This window comes from Delphinapterus leucas, chromosome 13 (assembly GCF_059928025.1).
Source record: "Delphinapterus leucas isolate spDelLeu-1000000601 "Yukka" chromosome 13, BTC_Dleu_Yukka2, whole genome shotgun sequence".
Lineage (NCBI taxonomy): Eukaryota > Metazoa > Chordata > Mammalia > Artiodactyla > Monodontidae > Delphinapterus > Delphinapterus leucas.
The window spans coordinates 75,323,983-75,343,110 of record NC_143141.1 but is presented as its reverse complement, the minus strand read 5'-3'; the positions used below and the strand labels follow the sequence as shown (position 1 = coordinate 75,343,110).

Genomic DNA, 19,128 nt, shown 5'->3' with positions numbered 1-19,128 from the left:
TTTCTTCTTCTTCTAGGACCCCTATAATTTGAATATTGGTGCATTTAATGTTGTGCCGGAGGTCTCTGAGACTGTCCTCAATTCTTCATTCTTTTTTCCTTATTCTGTTCCTCAGCAGTTATTTCCACCATTCTGTCTTCCAGCTCACTTATCAGTTCTTCTTCATCAGTTATTCTGCTGTTGATTCCTTCTAGTATATTTTTAACTTCAGTTATTGTGTTGTTCATCACGGTTTGTTCTTTAGTTCTTCTAGGTCCTTGTTAAACATTTCTCGTATTTCCTCCATTCTATTTCTGAGATTTTGGATCATCTTTACTATCATTACTCTGGATTCTTTTTCAGGTTTATTGCCTATTTCCTCTTTATTTATTTGGTCTTGTGGGTTTTTACCTTGCTCCTTTGTCCGCAACATATTTCTCTGTCTTCTCATTTTGTCTGGCTTACTCTGTTTGAGGTCTCCTTTCTGCAGGCTGCAGGGTTGTAGTTTCTTTTGCTTCTGGTGTCTGCCCCCAGTGGGTGAGGTTGGTCCAGTTGCTTGTGTAGGCTTCCTGGTGGGAGGGACTCGTGCCTGTGTTCTGGTGGGTGGAGCTGGATCTTGTCCCTCTGATGGGCAGGGCCACGTCAGGTGGTGTGTTTTGGGGTGTCTGCGGGCTTAGTACAACTTGAGGCAGCCCGTCTGCTGATGGGTGGGTTTGTGTTCCCGTCTTGCTTGTTGTTTGGCTTGGGGCATTCAGCACTGAAGCCTGCAAGCAGTTGGTGGAGCTGGGTCTTGGAGTTGAGATGGAGACCTCCAGGAGAGCTCTCGCCAATTAATATTTCCTGGGCAAGCAAACAGCAACAAAAACAATTAAAAACAAACAAAACCCCAAACAAATGGTAAAAGCAAAACCAAACAAAAACAAAGAAAACACACACACATACAAAATAAGAAACAAAAACAGAGAAGAAAAAACGAGAACAACCAAACAAAAGAACCTCAAAATGAAATCAAACAATTAAAAACAAAATCAACAAAAACAAAAAATAGAAAGCAAAAGAAAAGCAGAATGGGAACTGAAGGAAAAAGCAAAGAAAACAAAACAAACACACAAAAATGATTTTTAAAAAATGATTTTAAAAAGATAAGAACAAATAGAACAAAGGAAAAAAGATAAAAAGAAAATAGAACAAAGGAAAGAAAAAAGAAAAAGAACAACAAAAAGTAACATAGAAACAGAAATATAAAACAATTAAAAATATTAAAAAAAATTTTTAAAGCTAAATAAAAATAAGAAATAATAATAGAAAAACAGCAACAAAACAAAACATTAAGAAAATAGTAATAATTATATTTTCCTGGGGTCTCAGCTATCAGTGTCATTGCCCCCACCGTGAGTCACAGCCAACCTTCACCTCCCCAGGAAGCCCTCCAAAGCCTCTAGGTAGGTCTCTGGTCCCTCTGTGGACACTGTGGGGCAGCTAAGACCCTGACCTGGCCCAGCTTCCACGTGTACTAGTCCCCAAAGTCCACAGCTGCTAGAGCTAGGCCAGTTTCAGTTGTGGGAACACTCATTGTCCATTCAGATATTCCATTGATGCAGGGTTTACCAAGCTGAAGGCAGGGATTTAATCTGTGGTTTGTGTAGCTGCACGGAACGATTTTTGTTCCTCTTCCTTAGTCGATCTGCCCCTGGGGTTTAGCTGTGGTTTTAGCCTCACCTCTGCATTTGGGCCACCCACAGGAGTCTGCCCCCGAGGCTGCCGTGGAGCACTCGGGTCTGCCCTGGTGAGGACAGGGCATAGAGGTGGCACGACTGCCTGGGTCACGGGGGCCCTGGCAGTGACAGGGGTGTGGCAAAGCCAGTGGCTACAGGCACGAGAGATCTGGCCCCGGTGGGAGGCTTTCCTAGCACCTGGTGGCTGGTGCAAGAAGGTCAGCCCTGGTGGGGGCTTTTTTTAGCACCTGGAACGGCAGGGGCCCAGCATGTGGGGAGAGAGAGGCTGCAGTGGCAGCTCCACCCCCTGTGCATCACGCAACAGAGGTGCCTTGCTTCTATGGCAGTCTGGGTTTCCTCCACAAGCATTCCTTGTTGTGGATTTCCTCCCTCCTGTTCCCTTAGGCTATCTTCTCACAGCCAACAGCAGTCCTCCCTGCAGGTTTGCTCTCCAGTCCCCATGTTCCAGCTCTCAGCCCCCATGTGCACCGGCGGACACACGTTCCAGTCTGGGGTGTGGAGGGCTGTGGTGCGGACCATCTGTGTAGGTCTGTCCTGTCTGCCACAGACCGGCCATTTCACCCTCCTCCAACAGCCTCAGATGCTCCCCTTCTGTCCCAACTGATTTCCCCATTGGTGAGGGGGCTTCCCTGGACGCGGGAACCTCTCTTCTGCTTCAGCTCCCCGCCAAGGGCACAGATCGCGTCCCACTTCCTCTCCTCTTCTTTTTCCCTTCTTTCTTTCATCCTGCCCAGTTATGCAGGGATCGTTTCTGTCCTTTCCGGTGTCCAAGGTCTTCTACTAGTGTTCATCTGGTGTTCTGTGAGAATTGTTCCATGTATTCTTGATGCATTTGTGGAAGGAGATGAACTCCGTGTGCTCCTACTCCTCCACCATCTTGGTGAATCTGAAATAACTAAGCATTAACATGTTTTAAAAAGCATGATAAACATGTTTGTGTGTGTATATATACGTATAAACACTGCAGAACACAATATGGCAGAGCATTTAAAAGTAGAATACATACACATATAATATATTTATGCATGTAGGTATATATGCATTTATACATATGTATGTACGTATATATATATGTATGTTGTGTGTATGTATTCTACTGTTTTTTTAATTAATTTATTCTTTTATTTTTGGCTGCGTTGGGTCTTCGCTGCTGTGCGCGGGCTTTCTCTAGTTATGGCGAGTGGGAGCTACTCTTTGTTGCATTGCATGGGCTTCTCATTGCAGTGGCTTCCCTTGTTGTGGAGCACAGGCTCTAGGTGCACAGGCTTCAGTAGTGGCACGCGGGCTCAGTAGTTGTGGCTCGCAGGCTCTAGATCGCAGCCTCAGTAGTTGTGGTGCACGGGTTTAGTTGCTCCATGGCATATGGGATCTTCCTGGTCCAGGGCCCGAACCCGTGTCCCCTGCATTGGCAGGCAGATTCTTAACCACTGCACCACTGGGGAAGTCCTGTATTCCACTTTTAAATGCTCTGCCCTGTTTAGAGTTCGGTAGGCAGAAAAGATTTGATAAATGTTAGGAATTGCCAACCTTTTGGCAAATAAACATGGGAAGTAATGTTACTAAACCTGCAATACTAGAACCTCTTAATAATCAATACAAAGTTTGTGTTACTCTAAAAGGGCCATGCTATATGTTTATATGTAGAAATATATCTCATTGTTTCCATTTTTCTGTAGTTGATCCACCAAAATCGGCAAGCTATCTTGAACCAGTTTGCAGCAAACGCTCCTGTTGGCATCAGTATGAGATCAGGCATGCAGCAGCAAATTACACCTCAGGTAACGTGAGAAAACCAGGCATTGTTAGTACTTCTCTAACCCATAACCCAAACTGTATTTCTTAAAGTGTTGACTTGAGTGTCTTTGAAATGGTCTGTGAACTGATCTTTTAATGATGTTTGTACTGTAGCTTTCTTCTAGAATGAATTTATAATCAACTTGTGATACCCCTTACTGATTTTGATGTAAAGCTGAGGGTTCTTTGTTTCGTTTTGTTGTTATTATTGTCATTGCTATTAGATATCAGGTGACTAAGTAGAAAACTCTTATTGCTGCCCTGATTAGTACCAGTAATAAGAAGCCTCGGATATGAAACTGTGTGTATGGTACCTGAAACCTGATCAAAACCCAGTCACGTTGCTTAGTTATCTTAACTACCTTGCGTTCTCCACTTAGTCTGAGCATCAGCATTTTGGTTTTTATTTGTTTTAATGATCCTTGTGTAAGAACCCAGAGCCATTGGAACTAAACATAAAAAGAATGGTGTAGACTTCTAAGTGTTATCTAGTGCTTCCTCCCTATTTAACTTCTGCATGTACTTTAATATTTTTGCTTCAACCACTTTTTTTTTTTTTTTTTTGGCTGCACCACGCAGCTTGTGGGATCTTAGTTCCCTGACCAGGGATTGAACCCGGGCCCACGGCAGTGAAAGCGCCAAGTCCTAACCACTGGACCACCAGGGAGTTCCCTCAACCACTTTCTTTATGGTTTCCCAACAAATTACACAAAAATTTGGGGGATGAGGTATTTTAGAGAGGATTCGAACAAAACACTTCTCCATAAAATGAACCTAGAAGGATTGGGAGCAAATACTAACCAAAAGGATAAATATTGATAGAAACTGCAGTTTAGCAGCAGATGTTGACGTCTTCACGGATCCAGACTTGGGTTTCTCTGTCTTAAAAATCTCAGTGGTTAGCTCATGCAAGGGTAATTAGGTTATAAGGAAACAAGACCCCACTGTTGGAATTCACATAAAGACGAATTCTATCAGGAAGTCATTATGTCACAGTTTCTTCCAGAGTAGACTTCATCTGGTTGGCAATTTGCATTTTTATGGAGCTGTATGCTTTAATCAGCTCCTCAACCTGAACGGACATTTTCTGACGAAGGCTTTATTGACATGCCATGTTGCTTTGCAAGTTAGACCAGAAAGTGACTTCAACCTAATGTTACCACTTCTTTCATCATTCATAATATTATAGCTATTAAAACACTTACTCTAATGCCTGGAGCAGTCTTACACTGCAACAATAATATAAGATACCTGGGTTCATTTATTTCTGCTTATTATTTTGTTTCTAATTAATTATTTGCTTTTTAAGTGACGATTTGGCATTGGATCCCGGATTTCTGATTCTTCCTTTTTTAATGGTATTTGTAGATTTTTCTAATTGTGAAGATAATGCACATTCATTATAGATAATTTGGAAAATACAGAAAATTAAAATCACCTGTTATCACATTTCATTTAAGTAAAGTGGAATAAATGATCTCCAAGAGAAAAGGGAAAACTAAGTTTCACCATACTAGAAACACAGTGAATTTTTTGGAAATGAAAAAGAAAAAAGTCCCCTAACAACCTAATGCCAGATAAGATAGAAGTCATCAGGCACATTTTATTTCTCTTCTTTATGGTTTTCATGTTTCTCTTAATAGTTTTCATGGCCTATATTATAATACTAATCAATATAGGCTTTCTTAGACTTTTATCAGTCCTGTGTGACTTTAATCTGTAAAATGTACTTATTTTCTCTCCTGTAGCTATTACTTAAGAGGTTTTCTTCCTTTTCTGTTTTAGTTTCCCTTGTACACTGATAATTGCTACATATTCTGTTGCTCCAAGCTACTAGGCTTAATCCTGTAAGCTGTCTAAGATAGGTGGTAATCATAATAATATTAGTAAGTGAGGATTTTTTCTCTCTTTTTTAGCCACCCCTGAATGCCCAAATGTTGGCACAGCGCCAGCGGGAGCTGTATAGTCAACAGCACCGACAGAGGCAGCTAATACAGCAGCAAAGAGCCATGCTTATGAGGCAACAGAGCTTTGGGAACAACCTCCCTCCCTCATCTGGACTGCCAGTTCAAATGGGGAACCCCCGTCTTCCTCAGGGTGCTCCGCAGCAATTCCCCTACCCACCAAACTATGGTACAAATCCAGGAACCCCACCTGCTTCTACCAGCCCGTTTTCACAACTGGCAGCAAATCCTGAGGCAACCTTGGCCAACCGCAACAGCATGGTGAACAGAGGCATGACAGGAAACATGGGAGGCCAGTTTGGCACTGGAATCAGTCCTCAGATGCAGCAGAATGTCTTCCAGTACCCAGGATCAGGTATGAGGATTACACCTTTATGTTGCTTTTATAAGTACAGTTGGCCCTCAGCATCCACGGGTTCTGTACCTGTGGATTCAACAACCTGAAATCGAAAATATCCCTCCCCCCCCCAAAAAAAAAAATTTCCAGAAAGTTCCTAAAAGCAAAACTTGGATTGGCTGCACTCTGGGAACTATTTACATTGTATTTACATAGCATTTACATTGTATTAGGTTTTACAAGTAATCTAGAGATGATTTAGTATATGGGAGGATGTACATAGGTTCTGTTTCTCCATTTTATATAAGGGACTTGAGCATCCATGGATTTTGGTATCCATGAGGGTCCTGGAACCAATCCCCCATGGACACCAAGGGACGACTATACCGCATACAGGCTTGGGTCTCTCTTTTCACATGTGTTTCAGTTCACTGACATTGAGGCAATTTGCTGAAGAAGAAAGATGCTGAGGGAGTTCCCTGGTGGCCTAGTGGTTAGGATTCCGGGCTTTCACTGCCCTGGCCTGGGCGGAACTGAGATCATGCAAGCCGCGGGGCGCGGGCAAAAAAAAGAAAAGACGTTGGTGTTGGAGTCAGGAGATCCAGGCTCTAGGCTCAGCTCTTGCCACTAAATGGTTGAGTGGTTTGAGGCTTCTCTCTTACATAAAGCTAAGATGATTAAATTAGAGGATCCATAAGGACCTGACATGAAAATTTTTAACATTTTGTCCGCAAAGCATATTCTTACTTTCTCTCATGGATCCCTATAAGAATCTTATGAGAGTCCATGTCAGACAATGGGTGTAAGTACATTAACTCAAAATTTGCATACAAATTTTTAAAATTATCTTGGAAATTTTTTTTGATAGATTACATAAGGATAATCAGTCTTCACAGATTATCTCAGACTTCTCATTGGTGTCACCACCCTTAGCTGCTTAGGTTGTAAGCTATTCCTCTGAAATATCAGGCAGCTTTCTGGCTTTCAAAAGCTTTGTTCTTTTTTAATCTTTCATTTGCAGTGTCTCTGTCCTACTCCCTTTGTCCTAGGTAATGATATCTTTTTAAAATTTTTCTTCTATCACTTGGAGATTCTAATAGGTAATGGCAATAAAACACATTTGATTAATCCACCAGGTTTAATTAAACTTTGATGCAAAATTAATGGCAAATTCCTGGGAGAAAAATTGAAATAAATCCCTTCATTTTATAAATGAAAGAAAAAGTAAATTTTAAGCCTGCTTAAAAATGAATTTCAATGAGAAAGCTGCTGTTTGACCTGAATAAAATGTTGAAGTTATATAGAGATTTTTTTACATGGCAGTATGCTTATCAACTTTGACAGCCAAATCAATTTAGACTTTTCATTCTGGTGGCAACAAGTGCTGAAATCCTTTGACTATTAAATTAAGTATCTAGGGAGACATGTGTCAGAGAGTACCAGAATTCTCTAAGACGTTTTAATCAAAATTATACCACATCAGTTTCTTTGTCCTCAAGACAATGAAGTCATCTTTGGCTGGTTTATATCACTTACACTGTATGTGTGGGCAAGAAAAGTATTATAAATCCATATTTTAATTATAAGATTGTCTGAACAGGAGTGGCCTTCAAAAGAGTTGTATTTTCATGTGCCTTGTGATTTGTGTATGCAAAGATTTTGACAAGGTTCCTTCAGTGTATTCCAGCCTACAGAAGTACTTCCTCCAACATGAGAAGACTTACATAGTTGTTTCCCCATTGCTCTTGCAAAATGGCAACTTAGCCAAAACAGCAAATTGATTCTTAGTAGCATTTATGATACTGATTGCAGAGCCTTAAATCACAAGATTTATGTCATTCATTGGGGAAAAAAATAACCACAAATAAGCCAAACATTAATAAATCCCCAATAAATTCTCTTATTAAAAAAAAAATAAGATAAAAACAGTACGTCTCAAAAAACTAAAAATACAACTACCATGTGACCCAGCAGTTCTACTACTGGGTATATATCTGAAAAAAAACGAAAACACTAATTTGAAAAGATACATGCACCCCAACGTTCATAGCAGCATTATTTACAATAGCCAAGATATGGAAGCAACCGAAGTGTCCATTAACAGATGAATGGGTAAAGAAGCTGTGGTATATATATATATACAATGGAATACTACTCAGCCATAAAATAAATGATGATTTGCCATTTGTAACAACATGGATGGACTTGGAAGATATTTTGCTAAGAGGGAAGAAACTGATGGTTACCAGTGAGGAGGGGCAAGTTAGGGGTAAGGGATTAAGAGGCACAAACTACTATGTATAAAATAAATAAGCTACAAGGATATCTTGTGCAATACAGGGAATTTAGCCAATATTTTATAATGATTATAAATGGAATACAACCTTTAAAAATTGTGAATCCTGTGTCGTACGCCTGAAACTTATATAGTATTGTACATCAACTATACTTCAATTAAAAATTATTAACTAATTTAAAAAAAAACAAACAGTACTTCTGTCAATTTTCAGTCATACTGTTTAATGCTTCATCTCTGGAAAGCCAAGAAAGGATGATTTCTATCTGCTCCTGTTTCTTGACTAAGCCTCCTGGAAAGGCAGTACTCCAAAACCCCATTTCCTATGAAGTTAACAAGATTTCCTTCAGGGTTGTGGGTCTAGTCTTTAATCTCTTGCAAGCCATATAGAATACAGTGATCGAGATAATGAGTGGGTAGAGCTTCCTTCTTCTCCAGACAGTACAACCAGATATGTTACTACCCATTGTAATTGCTCTATCTGGTACCCGGATTTTTCTTCCAGTCCAACTTTTTTTTTTTTTTTTTTTTTGTGGTACGTGGGCCTCTCACCACTGTGGCCTCTCCCGTTGCGGAGCACAGGCTCCGGACGCACAGGCCCAGCGGCCATGGCTTACGGGCCCAGCTGCTCCACGGCATGTGGGATCCTTCCGGACCGGGGCACGAACCTGCGTCCCCCGCATCGTCAGGCGGACTCTCAACCACTGCGCCACCAGGGAAGCCCCCAGTCCAACTTTTGATTGACAAAAAGTGCTTTTCACAAAATAAGATTTTTTTTTATAAAGTGAGTATCTGTACTACAAACAAACCCCAGAAGCTAGGCACAGTGGAGAGAGTAGTAGTTTTATCCAGTTGCAGTTTGAAATGAAATGGCAGAGCTTTCAGGTCTTCCATGAAAAAACAAAAACAGGGGGAAAATTGTTTGTTTTTCTGGAGAGCATAAGAATATTTAAAGGTTCAGTAGTTTAAATTTCTTCCATTGCTCTAAGTTATAAACTTGCACTATCATGATCAGCAACCTGGTAGAAAGCTGCAAGATCAGGTTGTGTGTTGGTACAAATTCAAGTTCTGGAGAAATTCCAACCTTTTCAAATCAAGCCTTCTCCAAGAAACAAAAAGCACCACATGTTTTTATAAATAAAGTTTTATTGGGATACATCCATGCTCATTAGTTTACATACAGTCTATAGCTGGCTTCACACAGTAGAGTTAAGTAGTTCTTACAGAAATGTTATGGCCTGCAAAACTGAAAATATTTACTATCTGGCCCTTTGCAGAGAAAGTTGGCTGATCCCTGTGTTAATTAATGATAGTAAAACCAAAGGATGAATAAAGTAGCTTTGCTTTAGTCCTTTGTTTTGGCATCTTTCAACTTAAAATAGACCCAAAGTAAACGAAGGAACATGTAGGTCATAATAATGACAGCTTATGCTTTCTTTTATTTCTGAAAACAGAAAATTATTGTAGACTATCATGCCATGATGATGAGTGCAAAAGAACAGAATTAGACATTTAAAATTTATTTTATACTATGGTAACATTCAAACAAAATATGAGAGAAATTTAAAAAGAAATTTTTTGTACCTATTTCATGAATTCCTTGGAGCCAATCCAGAGCTCCCTCTTCTGTGAACTACAGTAAACATGCTACTCTACTCACTCCTCCTGAGTGATGTCATCTACTCCTGTGGCTTCAATGACTTCTTCATGCTTATGACTTTCTTCTCTATATCTAAACCAGATCTCTCAGCTCATGTGAGAGACATACCTGAATTTCCTACCAGCACCCAAACTTGTCCAGAGCTAGGCTCATCAACTCCATTTCCCCTTCCCTCCATGCCTCAGTGTGCCAGTTTAACAAACCTCTCAAGTTCCAAGAAAGAATATATACCTTGCTCTCTTTTACTTCTAGGCTTTTGTGTTTTCTGTATCATTTGTCTAAAATGTCTTTCCCTCATGTGTCTCATCCCTGTTCCTCCCTCCCCTCAGAGATATCTCCTCTGGGAAGCCCTCCCTGACACTCCCAACCATAAGTACTCACCACTCTGTCTTTTTTTTTTTCTTAAAGTATGATGAGGTTTTTTTTAATTTTTATTTATTTATTGGCTGTGTTGGGTCTTCGTTGCTGCACACGGGCTTTCTCTAGTTGCAGCAAGCAGGGCCTACTCTTCGTTGTGGTGCGTGGGCTTCTCAATGCGGTGGCTTCTCTTGTTGCGGAGCATGGGCTCTAGGCACGCAGGCTTCAGTAGTTGTGGCTCGCGGGCTCTAGAGTGCAGGCTCAGTAATTGTGGCCCACGGCTTAGTTGCTCCGCAGCACGTGGGATCTTCCCAGACCAGGGATCGGACCTGTGTCCCCTGCATTGGCAGGCGGATTCTTAACCACTGCACCACCAGGGAAGCCCCACCCTCTCTTAGAGCCACGTGTTCATCAGCTGCCTTTCTTTTTTTTTTTTTTTTTTTTGCAGTACGCGGGCCTCTCACTGTTGTGGCCTCTCCCATTGCGGAGCACAGGCTCCGGACGCGCAGGCTCAGCGGCCATGGCTCATGGGCCCAGCTGCTCCGTGGCATGTGGGATCTTCCCTGACCAGGGCACGAACTCGTGTCACCTGCATCGGCAGGCGGACTCTCAACCACTGTGCCACCAGGGAAGCCCTGCCTTTCTTTTTAAACAGCAAGTTCCTTGAGAGAGCCAAGTGTGACCTTTTAAATCTTTGTTTCTCAAGTGCTCAGCACAGTGGTCTGGTGGGGAGAGTAGATGCTCAATGAATCTTTTAATGGAAAAATGAATCCTAATTCTAGTTGCTGCTGCCAGTGAAATTTATGTGGTGAAATTTATGGTCCAGCGGGGAGACTTAACATAATCAAAGATAGAACTGTAGGACTTTTAAACTAGAAGGAAGAAGACTGTCTGGTCCAAGGAATCCAAGGTCCAGTGCAGTGGCAGAACTGGGGCCAGAACTCTACCCCTCCAAATTCATTATTCACAGACTGGTTCTTTCTACTAAAACTAGGTCATCTGATAAGGAAAACATGGGCAGTTAGAATGTGAAATGAGGCCAGAAAAAAATGTCAGAAAGCATGCTGGGACTTCCCTGGTGGCACAGTAGATAGGAGTCCACCTGCCAATGCAGGGGACACGGGTTCGATCCCTGGTCTGGGAAGATCCCACATGCTGCGGAACAACTAAACCCGTGCGCCACAACTACTGAGCCTGCACTCTAGAGCCCACAAGCCACAACTGCTGAGCCCACGAGCCACAACTACTGAGCCTGCATGCTACAACTACTGAAGCCCACGCACCTAGAGCCTGTGCTCCACAACAAGAAAAGCCACCGCAATGAGAAGCCCGCGCACCACAACGAAGAGTAGCCCCCGCTCGCTGCAACTAGAGAAAGCCCGCGTGCGGCAACGAAGATCCAATGCAGCCGAAAATAAATAAATTTATTTAAAAAAAAAAGCATGCTGATGTACTTGAAGTCTTATTTATTAACTTTGACCCCACAGAATAATAGCCAGAATGTGATAAGTATATTCCCCCCCTCACATATATATTTTTCCTGAAAGAAATTATTTTATCATAAATAAGATTAAAAATGCATTAGGAACAGGTAAGTATTTTTTAAAGATCATAACCAAAATAGTTAAAAGTTAAAATGTAGAATTAATGCAAAGACAGCCAATATAAAAATGAAGATGATGGGGGGGAACCCACCCTCTAGAGTCATAAATGAAAAAAATAATTTCTCCATATATTCTAAGTCAAAATTATTTACCAGAGATTAAATTACATATGGAGGAAGCAGCAAGGAGAAAAATATGTAGCTTTTTTTTTTTAATATAAATTTATTTATTTTATTTTTGGCTGTGCTGGGTCTTCAGTTGCTGTGTGCCAGCTTTCTGTAGTTGCAGCGAGCGGGAGCTACTCTTCGTTGTGGTGCACGGGCTTCTCATTGTAGTGACTTCTCTTGTTGCGGAGCACAGGCTCAGTAGGCTCAGTAGTTGTGGCTTGTGGGCCCTAGAGCACAGGCTCAGTAGTTGTGGCACACGGGCTTAGTTGCCCCGCGGCATGCGGGATCTTCCTGGACCAGGGCTCGAACCTGTGTCCCCTGCATTGACAGGCAGATTCTTAACCACTGCGCCACCAGGTAAGTCACTGTAGCTTTATTTATATAAATTTTACCAAGAAAACAAGTAGCTAAATGTTTAGTGAAAGAAAAAAATATAGAAAGTCTACAGGTGGCTCAACTTTCACAGAAAATTTAAAATATTTTTAAAACTGTAGCCTATAAAAAACAAAACTGAATACTTTAACTACATATCTGGCTAGTTTAACCAAACAGAAAAATCATTGTATTAATAATAACAGAACACAAAATATACAGGAATCTACAGTTATGTTTACAAGGAGACATTAAGGGCATAGAGACATACTTATGATATAATGATAAGAGAAAGAAGCAAGCCACAAAGTTATGCAATATTTCATAGAGGAAGATTTGAAGGAATTATACTAAATTATGGGTAATCACATTATGATATTCTTTTTTCTGTACGTTTATAACTTTCTTTACCTCAACAGTATTTAACTGTGAAATGTATTTTGTCAGGTAAAAAATACAAAGTGCTAGCATAACAGAAAACGTAAAAAGAAGCCCATTTTTACTCTTTTAAATTTTTATGGACTTCCACTTTTGGTCAAGATGGAATAACAGGGACGAGATTTATTCTTCCATTTGAAACAAACAAAAAATTGAACAATAGTTGTAGAAATTGTCCAGACTGTGATGCAGGAAGGGGGAATCCAACAGGAGCGTGTGGTTTCCTATAGTTGAGGCAATGGCACTTAAGAGTCTGGGAAAGCCAAGGCAGGTAGAGGTTTTAGGGCACAGAACCAGAGAGAAGAGAGCCACACAGAGAGAGAACCATGGGGATGTATAGAGGGTCCTGCTCAGGTCTTCAGTTGAGAACCAATCAGTGTGTGTGTGTACACAAACCGAGGCCAGGGAAAACCACCTGAAAAGAACTGAGGGAACATCTTCAGAGTTTACACAGGGCCAGTTCCTCTTCCCACCAGCCAGAATAGAAAACCTCAAAATTCACGGTGTCAAGTAGAATACTCAGAAATGTTTGTGCCTAAGTAGCAGGGCAAAATAAGCACCAGGCTAAACCCTGCTCTTGTCTCTTTAGGCACAAGACCCAAAAGAATTAAAACTGTTACCATGTAACCTATCCACAACCCAGACAAAGGTCAAAAATTTAAATTTAAAGGAATTTTTAAAATCTAGCACCTAACAAGGTAAAATTCACAAGCCCTGGAATCTGAATTTTTTTTAATTACCAGACACGCAAAGATAAAGGAAAATAAAACCAATAACAAGAAGAAAAATCAGTCATCAAAATCAACCCAGAGGGCTTCCCTGGTGGCGCAGTGGTTGAGAGTCTGCCTGCCGATGCAGGGGACACAGGTTTGTGCCCCAGTCCGGGAAGATCCTACATGCCGCGGAGCAGCTGGGCCTGTGAGCCATGGCCACTGAGCCTGCGTGTCCAGAGCCTGTGCTCCGCAACGGGAGAGGCCACAACAGTGAGAGGCCCACGTACCGCAAAAAAAAAAAAAAAAAACCCAGAAATTTCACAGGTGTTAGAATTAAAACAGTTAAAAATTATACATTTATTCTGTATGTTCAAGAAGCTAGAGGAAAGCTTGAACGTGTTAACTAAAAGTATGAAAGATATAAATAAAACCAAAATGAAACTTCTGGAGATAAAAACTACAGTGTCTGAGATGAAAAATACACTGGATGGGATAAGCAGCAGATTAGACATTATAAAAGAAAAAGTTAGTGAACTTGAAGATATAACAATGGAAACTATACAAAATGAAATCAGAGAGAATACTGAAAAGGTAGTAATTTACTCCAAATTGATCTTGTAATTACACAATCCGTATCTAAATATCAACATGCTTTTGGGAGAAATTGACAAGCTTCTCCTACAATTTATATGGAAATGCAAAGGACCTAGAGTAGCCAAGACCATTTTGCAAATTAAGAATAAAGTTGGGGGACTTCCCTGGTGGCGCAGTGGTTAAGAATCCTCCTGCCAATGCAGGGGACACGGGTTCGATCCCTGGTCCGGGAAGATCCCACATGCCGCGGAGCAGCTAAGCCTGTGCACCACAACTACTGAGCCTGCCCTCTAGAGCCCGCAAGCCACAACTACTGAAGCCCGTGCACCTAGAGCCTATGGTCCGCAACAGGAGAAGCCCATGCACCGCAACAAAGAGTAGTCCCCACTCGCCACAACTAGAGAAAGCCTGAGCACAGTTACGCAGACCCAATACAGCCAAAAATAAAAATAAATAAATAAATTTATATTAAAAAAAAGAATAAAGTTGGTTGACTACCAGTTTCAAAAATTATCATAAAGTTACAACAATCAAGACAGTATAGTATTAGTACAAGTATAGACATACATATCACTGCAACAGAATAAAAAGTCCAGATATAAACCCTTACTTTTATGGTCAGTTGATTTTCAACACAGTTATATCAATGGTTACTAATAAGCACTATCCTGAATAAAAAGGAACAAACTACTGATAAATGCTACTTCAGCGTAATGTTTCACTCAACATTATGCTGAGAGAAAGGCACCAGACACAAAAGACCTCACATGATTACATTTATATGAAGTTTCCAATAAAAGGCAAATCTGTGGGGACAGAAAGCAGATCAATGGTTGCCTGAAGCTAGAGGTGGGAGTGGGAATTGACTGCAAACAAACACAAAGGAATTTGAGATATGATGAAAATGTCTAAACTGGATTGTGGTGCTGGTTGCACAACTCTATAAATTTACTAAAAATCATTGACTTGTGCAGTTCAGTGGGTGAATTTGATGCTATATAGAGTACATATCAGTAAAGCTTAAAAAAAGAGGCAGGGAAGGGAAGCAGTGCCCATAAAGACAACTGAGGAGGAGCAGCCGACAATACTTTCATTTCATGCGTGGGTTTTTCTTACCTTTTTCCCTCTTCACCTTATTTTTTTAAGCTTTTTAAAATTATTTTTATTGATGCATACTTGACATAACATTATATTAGTTTCAGGTGTATAACATGATGATTTGATATTTTGTATATATTATAAAACGATCACCACAGTAAGTCTGATTACCATCTACTACTGTACATAGTTACAATTTTTTTTTTCTCATGATGAGAACTTTCAAGATCCACTCTCCTAGCTACTTTCAAATATGCAGTACGGTATTATTAACTATAGTCACTGTGCTATACATTACATCCCCGTGACTTATTCTTTTCTTCCCATTCTACTGAGATATAAGTGACATACAGCACTGTATGAGTTTAAGGTATACAGCATAATGATTTGACTTACTTCATACATCATGAAATGTTTATCACAAGTTTAGTGAACATCTGTCATCGTGTATCCTTTTCAACTTATTTCTATTACACAAGCAATCTGTCATGTGTGCTCATATTTTTTTTTTACACTTAAAAATTCATGTAGTCAGGGCTTCCCTGGTGGCGCAGTGGTTGAGAGTCCACCTGCCGATGCAGGGGACACGGGTCCGTGCCCCGGTCCGGGAAGATCCCACATGCCGCAGAGCGGCTGGGCCCATGAGCCATGGCCGCTGAGCCTGCGCGTCTGGAGCCTGTGCTCCGCAACAGGAGAGGCCACAGCAGTGAGAGGCCCATGTACCACAAAAAAAAAAAAAAAAAATTCATGTAGTCAGAAAAGAACAGAAAAGAAAATCATACATAATCATGGTACCCAAATCAATATCTTAGTGAATGGAAACTTTCTTCCAAATCTCTTTTATATGTTTATTTATCTGTCTGTTTATACTGAAATTTCCTCTTTTGTTTTTAAGGAACTGAAATTTTTCCTACTCTGTTGAATAGGCTGTTTCTAACTATATTATGACAGATCCTTCTGGGTTTTTTTTTTTCTTTTATGGGGTTAATAAATATATAGTATATTCACGTAAATTAATTTGTGTCGATTTGTAGGAATGGTTCCCCAAGGTGAGGCCAACTTTTCTCCATCTCTAAGCCCTGGGAGCTCCATGGTGCCGATGCCAATCCCTCCTCCTCAGAGCTCTCTGCTCCAGCAGACTCCGCCCACTTCTGGCTACCAGTCACCAGACATGAAGGCCTGGCAGCAAGGAGCAATGGGAAACAACAAGTAAGGGGGCATTTTTATATATGAGCATCCCTGATACTCTGCAGCACATAAGAACAAATATGCCTTCACAATCCAAATAGAAGAGTATTAGCTACTATCCATTTGCAAATTCAAGGAACTGAATTTTATGTTATCAGCAAATAGCGATTTTTAAGTCCTTTAAGTTTCAAGTCAATTTTAAGGCAAATTTGTGTGTTTAGAGTATAGAAAAGTACTGTAAACCTTTTCATCCCACTCCCAGCACACCTGAGGAATATGATCGACTCCTATGAGTAACAGAGCTTCGCTGGGACAGATATAGGAATGAGTACTTTTTAAAAAATCATTCTTTATAAAAACACTTAAAAATCTTAAAAATCTAAAGCAAGAATGGCAAAATGTTAGAATTCAACAGAGCTGAATAGTGGGCACACGGTTTCACTCTTCTCAGTATGTTTGAAGGATTTCATAGCAACAGCAAAGGTTTTTAAGTCTTCTAAGGTCATTCTACCTTACCTAGCTTTTTGAATCTCTGGATTTTCAGTGGCCTTGTTTTACCCATTTTACTGAGAATTATCTTACTAAAGTCATTTTTCCCCCCAAATCGTGGCTGCTGAACTTTTCACACATCACTTGAGTTTTATAAAGGTTTTAATTTGGTTGTGTCTTGATTCTAATGACAGGGAAGCCGTTTGATCTGACAACATAATAAGTAAGGTAGTTAAAGTTGAAAACTTAAGACCATATTCTCTTAAAGTTCATTGAAAGGTAAGAGAGGAAATCTTCCTGTTAGAGAACTGTGTAGCTCTCAGTGAGGACTGATGTAAACTAGGTAGAAATGGAACAGTCTGTGTGATGTGCAAGAACTTAGTCTTCTACTGTGTTCTAATCCCAGCTTCCTATACTCACTTTAGATTCCATGGTCCATCTTTATAATTACTCCCTTACAGGCACTCTCAGCTCCCTTGCTCACCTCTCCCTCTGTTGCACTTATGCCTAGCAAAATGCTCCCTAATGAAATCCAACTAAACTCTCGCTCCATACCTACACCTAAGCATCTGAATGTGCCCTGAGGAAAAAAAAAACACAGTCATGCTGACAGATCTGCTCCCCTTCACAGTTAAATCCCTTCCTCTCCTTCCATTTCTTATTGAATCTGTCAGGCTTTCATCCCTACCATTCCACCACAAGTATTCTTATCAAGGTCCTTAATGTCCTTTACAATGCCAAATGCAATGAGCATTGATAGCACTTGACATATTTGAGCATGTACTCTTTCTTGGAGCTCTGTGTTCGTTTGGTTTCTGGAACAACTTTCTCTCCTGAGAAAGGTGACTCTCTTCCTAACCCTCAGTCTCCTCTGCTGGATCTTCCTCATCTCCCTGACCTCCATTTTAGGGCCTCAGAGCTCATTCTAGGACGTCTTCCCCATATCTGCTTGCTCCCTTAGTTATATCATTCAGTCTTACTGATATAAATGCCTGTCCCTATGCTTATGACTCCTAAATTTAAGTCTCTAGCCCAGACTTCTCCCCTGAGCACCATACTGTATATACCACAGCCGAATCGACATCTTTACTTAGAAGTCTAATAGGCATCTCAAACATAACATGACAAAAACTAAAGTGATATTCTTCCCCAAACCTGCTCGTCTCATACTTTTTTCACATCTCAATAAACAACTCTATTCTTCCAGTTATTCAGAAGACAACCTTTTCTCTTTCTCTCACATCCCACATCAAACATCCGTCAGCAAATCACATCAGCTTCTTAGCAGCTCTCACTCCTTACTGTCCCACTTGTACACTTTAGTGCAAGCCAGCATCATCCTTTTCCTAGACCACTGCAGTGGCCTCCTGTCTTCCTGCTTCCACCCTTGCTCCACTACAGTTTAGTCTCCACATGGTAGCCAGAGTGATGCTTTTAAAACATGAGGCAAGATATCAGCCCTTTACTCAGAACACTCCAACTTATTCAAAATACAATATAGGGCCTCTGATGCCCTACATAATCTTGCTCCAGGATACCTCTCTGACCTCATCTGCTATTCTCATCACTCATTCTGCCGTACTGGCTTCTGTTTATTCCTCTGTTCCTCAGATGTGCCAAGTACATTGCAAACTCAGGGCCTTTGCATTTTTAAATCCCTCTGCTGGAATGTTCTTCTCTCAGTAGCCACATGGATTTCTCTCTCACACTTCAAGTCTCTTCTTAAAAAATGTCACTTTATTAGACATAGGCATTGAATGTCACCATATTAAACTTCCCTGACCATCATTTCTAAACAGCATTTCCCACCTCTTAGTCCCTCCTTTCCCTTCTTTATTTCTCTTTATCATGCTTAACATCTGACATACTGTGTGTTAGTCTATTTATGGTCTGTCTCCTCCAGCTAGAATATAAGCCTCAGAAGAGCAAGGACTTTTTGTTTACTTGTATATGTCCATCCTTTAGAACAAGTAAGCACTTAATATACATCTGTTGAACAAATGAGTGTAGAGATTCCCTATTCCTACCTAACTCATTTTTTGGATGCAGATTCAAACATGGACTTGAGTTTTTGTTGCACTTTAGCAGTTTCTATAAACTTTTGACTTTCCCAAATCATTTGAGAAAGAAAATAGTTATCACCAACTCTTCAAACATTCACACTTGCTTATTTGGTTCATGTATAAAAGTTTATTAGTCAACACAGGCAACATATAGTTTGTGATCACTCACTGTCTCTTTTGCACAGTGCAAGATACCACAAGGAGCTGGGGAAAACAGCCCCTGTTGTCAACTTACCTAGAGTGTAGTTAATGACAGGAGTAGGTCGGAGAGAAGTAAAA

The 19,128-nt window shown here is 40.6% G+C and overlaps 1 protein-coding gene across 17 annotated transcripts in view; it reads left to right on the top strand.

Moving 5' to 3' along the window:
• The window catches only part of NCOA1 (nuclear receptor coactivator 1), a 366,103-nt gene that overhangs the window by 332,917 nt on the left and 14,058 nt on the right, over positions 1 to 19,128 (top strand). For all 17 annotated transcript variants that reach the window (XM_089922464.1, XM_022574322.2, XM_089922461.1 and 14 more), the window contains 3 exons: positions 3,392 to 3,493; positions 5,426 to 5,828; positions 16,144 to 16,318. In XM_089922464.1, coding sequence (XP_089778590.1) covers positions 3,392 to 3,493; positions 5,426 to 5,828; positions 16,144 to 16,318 — 680 coding nt within the window. The remainder of the gene's footprint in view (positions 1 to 3,391; positions 3,494 to 5,425; positions 5,829 to 16,143; positions 16,319 to 19,128) is intronic.